The sequence below is a fragment of the Zeugodacus cucurbitae genome, chromosome 3 (genome assembly GCF_028554725.1).
Source record: "Zeugodacus cucurbitae isolate PBARC_wt_2022May chromosome 3, idZeuCucr1.2, whole genome shotgun sequence".
NCBI classification, from domain to species: Eukaryota; Metazoa; Arthropoda; class Insecta; order Diptera; family Tephritidae; genus Zeugodacus; species Zeugodacus cucurbitae.
The window spans coordinates 66,665,722-66,679,365 of record NC_071668.1 but is presented as its reverse complement, the minus strand read 5'-3'; the positions used below and the strand labels follow the sequence as shown (position 1 = coordinate 66,679,365).

General features: G+C 33.0%; 1 protein-coding gene across 4 annotated transcripts in view; it reads left to right on the top strand.

Moving 5' to 3' along the window:
* LOC105208520 (uncharacterized) overlaps window positions 1-13,644 on the top strand; it is a 66,716-nt gene that overhangs the window by 45,856 nt on the left and 7,216 nt on the right. For 3 of the 4 annotated variants that reach the window (XM_011178409.3, XM_054227965.1, XM_054227966.1), the window contains 2 exons: window positions 189-336; window positions 1,308-1,540. In XM_011178409.3, coding sequence (XP_011176711.2) covers window positions 189-336; window positions 1,308-1,540 — 381 coding nt within the window. Of the gene's footprint in view, window positions 1-188; window positions 337-1,307; window positions 1,565-13,644 lie in introns of all 4 variants that reach the window. The other variant, XM_054227967.1, reaches the window with a different exon arrangement.

Here is a 13,644-nt window from a genome sequence, read left to right as displayed (position 1 = left end):
TTGAGTTTGTCACGAAACAACTATACTAATTTATGCATATTATATTAATTGATAATTATGATATAATATTTCACTAACTTATAATTAATTACTCTGTAGTGCTATTCAATAACAATTAAGTAATGCAATATGAACTTATAATACTTAAACTGCAAAACAAATCTAATTAGCATTTCTCTCTCTTTCAGCGAACTACAATCCCGAAGAGGATGTGGACTACTTGTCAATGCAGAAGAATGGCAGTGCCCTCAGTCACATACAATTGTCAGATAACAACAATTTATCAGTGCCTATCTGTAATCAACCAATGCGACGTAACGCTTCCGGCATTTTGAGGTACACGCGCTAAGCGACTTTCATTCCTAAGGTGGAGCTTAATGACGTTGATGCACACCTTTTCCGTATGCCATGATTGCAGTTATGCATATATAATTGTCACGCCTTTATTGACTTGAAAAGCGGCAAAGCAAAATATTTGTTACTTATCTTTCGAGAGTACCGACTCAAATCTTCAAAAAGTAACGCACTTAATAATGTTAACACTTTTTTTTACTCTAACGAAACTGTCTCTGCTGCTTCAGGTGCTGTTATATGATTTCAAATTGAAAGCTTTTCTTGTCTGGTGAGCTTTTGTACTGATAACAGTAGCATAATTTAGGGCGAATAACAGTTATTTTCAATATTTCATTCAATTGAGTAGAGTATGTCTGTAATTAATGTAATGTAAAAAAAAATTGAAGCCCTGAAGCTTTAAAGCTTTTAAGCACGCTTTCAATGCCAAAGCTAAGACATATTCTAACTTCTGAGGCCCTCTTAAGTCCCTATTTGCTGCTCAAAGTCATACTCTACTCCTCTCTGTCGCTCTATCTTTCCCTCTCTCTCTCTCTATCTTTCTCCCTCCCTTAGTATCATTAAAGTGTAACACATTTAATAATGTTTACACTTTTTTCACTCTATCGAAACTGTCTCTGATGCTTATATGATTTAAAATTGAAAGCTTTTTAAAGCTTTTCTTGTCTATAACGCTTTTTTTAATATTTCATTCACTTCAGTAGAGTACGTCTCAAATTCTAACCTGGTTTATAAAAATTTGATTGACAAAATTGAAGCCCTGAAGATTTAAAGCTTTTAGGCATGCTTTTAATATACCAAAGCTAAGGCATATTCTATCTTATGGTAAGCGTTTGAGACCCTCTTAAATCTCTATTTTCTACTCAAAGTCATACTCTCCTCCTCTCTGTCTCTGTCTCTCTCTCTTGGTATCTCTTCACCACTCATTAACCCGCTGAATACCTTCATATTTCCAGCAATGCAAAGATACATGAAGAAGACTACCGCCAAACACAAACGAACGTGCCAATGTTGGGTCCCGAAATATTGGCCGTTTTTGCGAATTCACAAATCTTCCAAGATCATCAACCGACCAAAATGACACGTATCAGCACGAAGACTTTCCTCGCCGGCATACATTCACCCAATAAGGAGGTGCCGACAACGCCACGTGAAACCGAACAGGATCGTTTACTGCGACGTTTGGAAGGTAATAACAACAACAACAACAACAGCTACATTCTCAACAATCATCACGATAATCGTCTCAATCATTATGAAAATGATGATGATAATGATGTGAACGATGATGATGATGCACAGTCACATCATCCGCTTAAGCGTCCCTCACGTAAAATTAGCATTACTAGTAGTGGTACACATGTGGGTAGTGGTAGTGGTAGTAGTAGTGGTGGTACGACGGGCCATCACAAGGTCAAATTTTATCTAGACTGATTAGGCAAAAAAATAAAAATAAAAAAAAAATAAAAAGAGAAAAAATGCGAAATTGGTGAGGTATTTTAGGCGCTCACTGATGCTAAGGCAATGCAAAGGTGTTTTAAAAAAAATACTTTTTTTAGAGTTGTCATCTGTTTTAAATTTTTTTTAAGTCTTTATGTGTGTGAAAGTTTTTGTACTTAACAAATTACCTGCCACAACATAAACACAGTTGCATATATATGCATAGAAAAGTATATAGAATTACATATATATATATACTTATAAATATATTATATATATAGCCATAGTATTATGCTTTGTATTTATTAGCTTTTAATATATATTGAGTATTATTAATGTTACTTTTATTTTTGTTATTACTATTGGCATATTTATTATTAATACGTAATTTAAGTTTATCAATATGCCACACACCGCTACTATTAATATGCCTGTATACTGTAGTTGCATAAAAACTATGCGAGTGCTACATTTAATTGGCAATGCGGCACGTAAACAGTGCGTTCGAATTGTGTGTGTAACTGCATGACCAAATGTGTCTAACATTCGATCGGCCCTCGAGCGGTTCACAAACCCACAAACATACATCGCAATGTATTTACTTATTCCATAAGCGTGCGTCTCGGTGCGACAATAAGTCAAATGGATACTTAAAAAAGTAGTATTAAGTAACACTAAGCAGTAATTAAGTTTGTTGAATATAAAACAAAAAATTAAGAAAATAAAAAAACTTTAACGGCTTCCTGTGATTATGTAACAAAAGGCAAAAAAAAAAAATGGCGAACATGTGTCGAAAGCGGGGATTTATGGGTTGCGGTTTTATAGGCGCAATTGATTACTTTGAATATTACTCTGTTGGGTTTTAGAATTTTTTTTGTTACAGGAAATCGGTTTTCCGTTTTTTTTTTAATTTTTGTATTTAAAAATATTTAGATTTTTTATAAAAAAAATATATTTTGTTTACTTCGAATTTCATAAAAAACAAAATTTTTAGGACTAAAAAAATGAAATATAAAATGTTTTCTTTTCAAATTCGGAAAACCACAAAAAAAAATTTCTCAAGAATTTCAAGCTGTTCTTTAGCATGAAATCATAACCTCAATCCATTAAAAAAAATATAAAAGCAAAAAAATTATATACAGTGGAACTTCCATAACTCGAACCTTCTATAAGTCGAAGATCTCCATAACTCGAACACTTGAATTGGCAATAGCGTTTAGAAGCCAAATTTCATACAAATTTCCTTCCCTAACTCGAAGTTCTCCATAACTCGAACTCTTGAAGTGGCAATAGAAGTAAAATTTCATACAAATTTCCTTCCATAAATCCAACTTTTCGACCAGGACATTATACAAAATTCAAAATTTTAAATTTAAATACAACTTGTTGCGTAGTAAATAACTAAAACTGTGGGTAAATCTATATTTTACAGTTTTTTGAAAAATGTATGTTTTAATGAACATTTCTATAACTCGAATTCTCTCTAACTCGATTTTTTTTGTGGATTATGGTGATTCGAGTTAGGGAAGTTCCACTGTATCTCAAATTTTGAAGCTTATTTGTCGCGAATATTTAAGTTTCGTCCTTAACCTCAAATGTATAGTTTTCCCAATTCTCTTTGTATAAATATTTCTATCTGGGAAAGTAAACGATTCGGGCGCGACAAGCCCGATAAAATTTATTGTTCGTTGTGTAAAATTGGTACTATTTTATCGACCTCGAATCTCCGGCTTGATTTTACACTCTTCTGCATTCTGTTTTAGGTTTTGACTCTGCTTTATAGTTTTGCTTTGGAATTATTAACGTCCTTTGTTTTGACATCAGGTTTTCGGGTGCCTGACAGAATTTGTTGTTCGTTGTATAAGATTTGGCTTTTTCACTAATGCCGTTTTCATTAAGATTTGTTTGAAGGGAATCTATTTAATTGATCTCGAATCTCCGACGTGATTTTGTACTCTTCAGCATGCTGTTTTAGGTTTTAACTCTTCTTAAGGTTTTACTTTGGAATTATTGAAGTATATCCTTTGCTTTGATGACATCAGGTTTTCAAAGCGTGAAATTTTTATTTTCGAATATATTTTATTTTAAAATTTAATATATATAAGTATTCCAGTATTTGAAACTCAACTTCATTGAATATAATTTTCTTATTAATACAATCGTTTTTCAATTAGTGCCGCAAGTCCGCTCTCTACTAGGCAAAATGATTGCAGAGTTTGCCTCCTACTATGAGTTGATCGCCTCATTAAAAAAAATTATAATGGCCGCTACATTCTTTCAATTCCTTTCTCGTACAAATCCAGAGTCTATAATGCGTTCGTTGAATAAATTCCGTCAATGTCGAATCTTTGGAAATATAATTCCCTTAATATTACCGTTTAAAGCTCCGAGTATTTTATTGCATTTTCTGCTCTAACCTTCATCTTAACTCCGATAATTAAATAGGATATCAATTAGAATAAATCGCACAAAACGAGATAGATCTACAAATGTTGATCACACAGATGTCGCCCTGTAGTAATAATAGTAAGTAGCTGTTGAGGGTGTTATCCTTAGCAAAATCAAAAAAGAAAATCCACTGAATTTCAGTGCATCTCTTTAGTTTTACCTAATCTCATATTTCTTCGTATATCAATGACAAAGAAAGATACATTTTAATTTTGGAAAGGGGCACAAAGAGGAGAGACGCCGCTTTGTTGATGCTTCCCAGTATTCGTTGTAAAACATTCCTCTTAGATGATCACTTGGGAGGAACATAAAGGTTAGGCGGAACAAATTTGATCTTAAACTTATTATTTGAGGTATAAAGTACATGAAGAAGTTCCTAGATTATATAAGTAATGGCCCTAATAATTGAATCTGTATCGATCGAAAAATTTTACGTCGAAATCATTGAAACCGTATCGAAAATAAAATTTACAATCATATTGCACTCACTTATCGACTCGAAAAAATACATTATGCGGCAAATAGATGTCGCTAATTACGAAATCATTGAATCCTCACAATCGAAAATTTTGGTCGAAATCTATCCGTTAGTGAATGAGTTGCGAAAATTTAAAAGAAATAAACCATTGGGAAGTTTTTATGTAAACCATGACTGATGACGGACTAAATTATATTTTAAATGGGTATTTATGAGACAAGGGACAGAAACAGACTAACATAAATAAATTTAAGGTGATTAAAAGCGATATAAAGTTGCACCCTCGAAAAAGCGAAAGAATTTTCTCAAAGATCCTCAGGGGAAGTAAATATTTTTTGGAAGACATTTCACAATAGTAGGTCAGTTATACTTTTTTTGAACAAAGCAAAAAGCACAGACCTATCAAATTTGTCCCATTTGTCGATAAAGGTCACTTGATCATTTTCGATCGAAAATCTTTATCGTATCGTAATCGAATTCGCTGCGGATTCAGTGACTTGGCCCAATGCCCAATTGGAAATTTTCAATAATAGATCGTAGGCCATTGCATAGTAAATATATTCAAGAATACTTAGTTGAAGTTAAGTTATGATGTCAGCAATTTTGAAAAATGTTGTTTCGAGAAAAACGCGTTAAAAGTTTCGACTATATGTAGCTGGTTATACCATCGAGCAGTCGATCTTTAGAACGCCGTCATTCAAAAACTATTCAAGATTAACGCTTTCACAGGATATTTTTGAAAGTATGAACTATTGATTAAGCAAAAAACAAAAAAAAATCGATCAGAAAAAGTGTCACACTTGTATAGCCCTTTATAACAACTATAATGGCCAAAAAACCCGAGAGAGAGTCAGCTGATCGTGCGGGAGCTGCTGGTTACTTCTCGTGAAATTTTCGCTAAAAGTAAGTGGGTGCTGTCAGATGTACAAACAGCTGTTGAATTAATGTGTAAATCAGGTGTCTTTTGAGCATTTGCTTTGATTTAAATATTTTATTTTAAATATTCATTAAGGGATGGGTCTGGGTTTCAGCGCAAAAAAAAAAACACTTTTTTTGTGATTTTTTATCTCAAATATCAATTAAGCAATTTTATTCAAACCTTCTATACATTATTGAGCATAGTTTTGACTATGTTCTGTAAATTTTTCATGCAAAAATATTCAACCATTAGCCCGTGACAGAGCTTCCCCTAGGACGTCTTGAAAAAAAAAAAAAAAACAAATTGCTGTGTTCACTGTAACTCGGATGGAAATTATCTGAAAATGAAAAACCATACAGATTTAGTTAAATGTTAAACAAATCCTCCCCCAAACGTTCTCTGATTACTTTTTTTTATTTAAAAATTGTTGGCGGCCATCTAAAGTGTGAACCGTGCGTCCGCGTTAAAATGAAAAAAAAAATAAGTGTTCTAGGTAAGACCATAAACTCGTGCTTGAACAAAGGAAAGACAAAAAAAAAGTAAAGATTGGAATTTTTGCAGACCTTTTTCCAAAAAAAATAAGAATTTCGGTAACATTTTAATAGTTTAATAGTTGTAATTAAAAAAAAAAAAAATAAAATCCTTCGTTCAAGCACGAGAAAATTGTATCTCGAACACCTGTGTAAAATCTCATCAAAATCGGTTGAGTAGTTTTCGAGAAAATTTGACAACCGACTTGGAAAACACTGTTCCGAGAAAAACGGGTTTAAAGTTTTGAGTAATAATAATACTTGACTTAGAGCGCACACCTTCCAAAGGCTGTATCTCCGAAACTATTATTCGGATCGACTTGAAAATTTAGGATAATATTCTTGAGATGTTGTAGAAATTAATAAGCCTGAAACAAAAAATCGATTTTTTAAACTAACGAAACCCATGTAACCCCTTAAGTAACTCAATTAATAAATTAGGAGTTTGTTGGGCGAGCTATTTATACAATAGTATATTAACATAATGTCGTTGCCAAAAACAACACTCAGCTGTTTCTGTTATAGTTTAGATAGTTGACGGTCGCAGCGTTCGTTTAAATACTCTTCATTGTACTCCAAACTACTATGTACACAGCCATTGCTTAGATTTCATATTTTCGAACTATCAGGTATCCATATTGCATTTTGGAACTTTTGAAGTACATCTGGCTATTAACAAAATATATAGCTCATCAGAATACACTATTTTTTACCAGAGTTGTATTTTTTCATTCTTAGCTCATTTTTCTTATTATTAGCTGATTCATATAATGCTCGGGCTGCCAAAAGCTCACTTCACACAAACTTTCCTTCAAAATCTACCTGCTTTCAAAATTCCCACCTCAAGTTAAGTGGCAATGACAAGCTATTTTATGAGCCAAATTGCTTTTAAGCTTTGCTTCTTTGCTGGTGGCCTATCAGTTCAAAATCGAACTCACGACCTGCCCAGAGCCGAGTGCCGATAAGCCACGCATAAATGAATTCGTACACAACGAGTGCGCAGCTTTATTTGGAGTGTTACTCAAGTATTTTCAGTATTTACTACAGGTACGCAGATAGGAGTACATATATAGGTATATATGTATATATGTGTACATATGCTCATGCATGCACGACTTTCCCACTTAACGTCTTGGTTTTTACATTGATTTGCGCGCTGTCGCGACCTAAAATAACCACAATATTTATTTTTGTTTTTATACCCTGAACAGGATATATTAAGTTTGTCACGAAGTTTGTAACACCCAGAAGGAAGCGTCGGAGGCCCTATAAAGTATATATATAAATGATCAGTATGTTGAACTGAGTCGATTTAGCCACGTCCGTCTGTCTGTCTGTATATATACAAACTAGTCTTTCAGTTTTTAAGATATCGTTTTGAAATTTTGCTGATGTTATTTTCTCTTCAAGAAGCTGCTCATTTGTCGGAACTGCCGATATCGGACCACTATATCATATAGCTGCCATACAAACTGAACGATCGGAATCAAGGGCTTGTATGGAAAACTTCCGCATTTTACTACATATCTTCACGAAATTTAGTGTGAGTTATTGCTCATAGAAATAATTTAATCTCCGAAAAAATTGTTCAGATCGGTTCACTATAGCATATAGCTGCCATACAAACTGAACGATCGGAATCAAGGGCTTGTATGGAAAATTTTCGCATTTGACGTGGTATCTTCACGAAATTTGACATGGATTACTGGTTAAGGCAATAATATATTATCTGAAGAAATTGTTCAGATCGGTTAACTATATAACCTTAATGTGTCTAGCAAACAACCCGGCTAAAAAGAATTAGTAAAATGTTTTCTTTTTTTTTACTTACTTTTTCTTACGTCTTTAGATTTGCTTAAACACATAGTTACTAAAAGAAATGCACCTGTGAAGGGTATATTAGCTTCGGCACAGTCGAAGTTAACGTTTTTTCTGTTTTTTTTTTTGATTTTTTTTTGGTTGTAAAAGTCTTTAACCCGCTGCATTTTTTTTCGCTTTATTTACACGGATATTTAACAGCTACAAGGAATTATCCGTCATTTGAATGGAAGATAATTTATTTTTTGAATTTTCATAAATCAGTTTTTTCACATATACATATATATATATACACGTGAGCATGCTTATATATAAGCCTTTAAATCGTCAGTCAGCTACAATAAACGCCTTTTTTACGTGCCCTGATTAGTCGCTTACTGTACTGATTATAACGTATTGAGTTTGTAATTTCTTAATTGTACATCGTAAATCAGTTCAGTTTGCCAATAATACAAACAACAATATGGCACAAGCATACATACATACACATATTTATACAGTTATGTCGATGAATTCGGTTTATCATCTGATAAAAGCGCATTTCAAGTACTGACAATTTTTGCCGCGTTATTATTGTTGTTGTTGACATACAAAATATATGCATGTGTGTGAAAAAAACATACATTTCGAAATTCCAGAAGGCACTTAATTAATACGTTTTGCGCTTTTATCGCATTGTGATGGATTACGCATTGAAGTTGCAGAGTTATTTGTGTTTTGGTGCTGATTGGAAATATGTATATATGTATATGTAAGGCAAAAGTAATCAACAGTAAAAAAAGTCGTTAAAAAAATATGGAAAAATAAACAAAAAATAATTAAAAAAATACAAAAATAAAATAACTAGCACAATAGTAATAATAAAGCACCTGCGCAGACACTTAAGCAACACATACATAAACATGTATCTATACAAATGTATCTATACATACACCGGTATGTATATAGCAGCCAGCAGCACCTTTAGCGCACAAAATAACATTTAACGATTGTCAGTCATGTGTTGATTATTACGATTATTATTATATGTATATTTTTGTTATTGTTATTGCAATCATTCTTTTTCACATATTATCTGTGAATGATTTTATTTTTGCGCCTTTCACTCAACCTTCCTGTTATAATTATCCATCATATATACATACATAAATACCCTTATGTTGTTGTATGATAATTTTTCACCGTCAGTCCAGGTTATTATCAACCAAACAGTCATATGTTCGCACTGTTTTGGCCTTTAATGCGCGTGGTATAAATATGTTACCGTTAGCGACAAGTTTGGTAAAACATGTCAGCATGTCTTCTGTTGTTGAAAATGCAAAATTTATTAGAAGCGTCTTTAAAAATGCTTAGATAACAAATTAACTGACATAACAACATATACTTACATACATACATACAAACAAACACATGCACGTTTTTATGAACAACAACAACAACAACAACAATAACAATAAACAAGCAGTTGTGATTTCGACAATAGTGACGTATTTGCCATAGACATAACTGCTAATATACATACATATGTATATACGAGTATAGTATGTAGGCTTGTATATCTCTCTGAGTTGGGTGGGTGCTAACGTGCTCACAAAGTTGCTGCTTTTTGCCGCTATGTGTTTATATGTTTATGCTTGTGTTACTAAATATGTGCAGTTGTACGAGATAAAATGCCTTAATTGCTTTTGCTTGCAAACTCAATGTGTGTTACATTGGTGTGAAGTAAGATTTTTTTAGTTGAAAAAAATATTGAAAATTTTTGATGTCAGTCCCGACAGCAATCCTGAGTATAATAGCGATCGTGAAACCGATTCCGTTAATATGAATAAAAAACAAGAAAAACGTTAACTTCGACTGTACCGAAGCTAATATACCCTTCGCAGGTGCATTTCTTTTAGTAACTATGTGTTTAAGCAATTCTAAAGACGTAAGAAAAAGTAAGTAAAAAAAAGGAAACATTTTACTATTTCTTTTTAGCCGGGTTGTTTGCTAGAAACATTAAGGTTATATAGTTAACCGATCTGAACAATTTCTTCAGAGATTATATTATTACCTTAAGCAGTAATCCATGTCAAATTTCGTGAAGATACCACGTCAACTGCGAAAATTTTCCATACAAGCCCTTCATTCCGATGGTTCAGTTTGTATGGCAGCTATATGCTATAGTGAACCGATCTAAACAATTTTTTCGGAGATTAAATTATTTCTATGAACAATAACTCACACCAAATTTCGTGAAGATATGTAGTAAAATGCGGAAGTTTTCCATACAAGCCCTTGGTTCCGATCGTTCAGTGGTATAGTGGTCCGATATCGGCAGTTCCGACAAATGAGCAGCTTCTTGAAGAGAAAATAACATCAGCAAAATTTCAAAACGATATCTTAAAAACTGAAGGACCAGTTCGTATATATACAGACAGACAGACGGACATGGCTAAATCGACTCAGTTCAACATACTGATCATTTATATATATACTTTATAGGGCCTCCGACGCTTCCTTCTGGGTGTTACAAACTTCGTGACAAACTTAATATACCCTGTTCAGGGTATAATGATAAATATTACCAATACTAGTGAGTTTCGAAATGATACTGAGACAAATTCCGATCTCGAAGCCAATCCCAAAAAGGGGTTGACACGATTGACTTGGCAACATCGCATTTCATCGATCATCTCACAAAAAGTTTTGCTGGATATTCTACTAAGTACTTACATGGGTTTCGTGTATTAAAAAAATCGATTTTTTGTTTGAGGCTTATTAATTTCTACAACATCTTAAGAATATTGTCCATTTTTAAGTCGATCCGAATAATAGTTTCGGAGATACAGCCTTTGGAAGGTGTGCGCTCCAAGTCAAGTACTATTGTTACTCGAAAGCTTTAAACGCATTTTTCTCGGAACTGTGTTTTCAAAGTCGGTTGTCAAATTTTCTAGAAAACTACTCAACCGATCTTGATAAAATTTTGAACAAGTGTTCGAGATACAATTTACTCGTGCTTGAACGAAGGATTTTATTTTTTTTTCAATTACAACTAGTTAAAAAAAAAAAACAAAATGTCAAGCAAATTTGACCGAATTTTTTATTTTTTTTTTTTGGAAAATTGTCTAGCCAAATTCTAATTTTCACTTTTATTGCCTTTCCTTCGTTCAAGCACGAGATTATGGTCTTACCTAAAACACTTATTTTTGTTTTTTCATTTTGGATGATCCTGTCAGGAGTTATGCTGACAACGCGGTATCACCTTTTTTCCGAGGGATCACCGGAAATGACGTCGCAATGGAGGAGTATTAATTTTTTTTCGAAATTTTCGGAAATTATTCTTTAAATACTATAAGACAGAAAAAAGTTTGAATTAAATAAATAATATTGAAAATAGGCCATTTTTTACGCGACAAAACCCTTAAACATTTATATGCTGTGCATGTAGAAGATCTCATCTGAACAGCGTGGAAGCGCTCGAAATTTATTACAAAATTCACTAGTCGACTAATGTCAATTTTAGCTAATTCGCTAAGTTCCTCGAAGGTGTACCTACCATTGTTTTAACCTCAACCGATCGAATGCTGGACATTGTAGAAGTATGATTTATATGATTCCATCTCGTCTTCTTCGAAACAGCTTTTAAGTTGGTATTAAACCAATAAGTTTTCAGACCATCTTGAGAAAGGGTCAAACGTCTCTATACAGCAGCTTCGAGGTTTATGCCGAAGGCTAAAGAGGCACCCTAATGAAACAGAAGTTCCTGCTTTGTAGTACTGGTTTCCCCCGATTTTAAGTGCGTTTGTAGTCGCATCTTCAGAAAATTCGTTGATATACATTATACGACAAAATTTACCTTTTTTTGGGTATTGGACCAAAATAAAGTTTTACTAAAAATAGAGTCATAAGTAAAAAAGTTTATTCTTCGAAGTTAGCCTCCAAAATCGAAATATTTGACTTTGAAATTTGAAAAATAAAATTATTAATTTCAGGATATAGTTATTAAAAAATCCAGAATATTTATGCAATCTAAATTTTACTCTTAATTTAATTGTGTATAAAACTCTTCGGTCAAGCTTATAAGCAAATTGCAATGAAGGGTCTAAGTTACCTTCAGAAAAAAATTAAAATTTTATTTATTTTCATTTATTAGGTCTACAACTTTACTTCCGTCGTTTTCCAATAGATATCTCTAGGGTCAAGCACTAGTCCATTAAATCGATTTTTTTTTATATCGATCTTGGTCATTTGGGTCAACATTAACCCAACAAAATAATTCCAAGAAAAGTGCGGCTGAGTCTCATCGAATGCTTTTGGATTCGTACGGTGAGGCTGTCCTAAGTGAAAAAAACCTTAAATTTTCAAAAAAAATAGATGCCCTCTATATTTTGATTTTGGGGGCTTACTTCGAAAATCGTTTTTTACTTCTGACTCAATCTCCCGGAAAAAACTAGTTTGATCCAATACTCAGTCGAGTGCTGTACAGTGTAAAGATACCGCCCGAAGTTCAGAGCAAATTCTCTTAGTATGTTAAAGAATTATGTTATTTTCGATTCATCTTACCGATTGGCAAATCAGAATCATCAGAAGATGGTTGAAAAGCACATTTAAATTTTTTTCAATGAAGAGAATTTCGGACAATTAAAGCTTCATAAAAATTCTCAATATTTTAAGTTCCGTCATTACTCAAATTAATTCAACTCGTCTGGAAGAGGTATTTGTCTACCACACTTGAACTAATAAAAGATTTTAAATTCTTAAAAACAAAGCTTTTGCTCCCCTCTTAGATCTTATATCCATCAGAAAATGAGAGCCCAATATCAAACGTCAAAACGTCTTTGACAGTTGAAAAGATTGACATGATTTACGTAATTGGGAAGACTGGAACGGCCAGGTTAGAATGTTGCTAAAAAAATATTACAACAGAAATATTCATAACCGCCGTGCAAGATCACAAATAAAATTTGAAAATCATGTATGGAGGGGAAAAATTCGGGTGTAACCGAACATTTTTTACTCTCGTAATTTATTTATTTAATTTTCTTAAATTTCACTAGAAAACAAAAATTATTATATATATTATATGGGCACTGGGGTAATTCCTCGACCGATTTCAACTATTAAGGTTATTTTTGAGGCGTTCTCACAGTGGAATAAGTTGGACAACCCTTTATCCCTGATGAAAATCATTTATCGACAATATTTAGGCATCCATAAATATGTTTTTCTAATAATAATATCACTAGAATTTATATGCTCAAAGAGATACCACATATAGGATTAAGAGCTTTCTATCGAATATGATTCTTTTCTGAGAATTATTTAAAAAATATGTGTTGCGAAGTCTTTTCTGTTGATCTATCACTATGAGTGGTTCTATCTTAGGGCTTCTTCAAGAGCAAATTCTATTACTAAGAAACTATATTTCCCTAATGAATGAATAACAGAACCTACCTTCTAACATGTAAGTTCGACAAGAAGAACTGGGCAGCATATTTTTCACACCAGGGATCTTTTTCTCTCATTCCTCGAGAATTAAATTGGCGTCATATTTGACCTGAAAAATATCAACACAACGAAATAATTGGAATAAATTATTGCTTGGTTATCCACGTCGAAACTCATTCTCTTAAGTAAATCTACCTTACGTGCCAAAATGTCTAAAAGCGCTGGGAAGT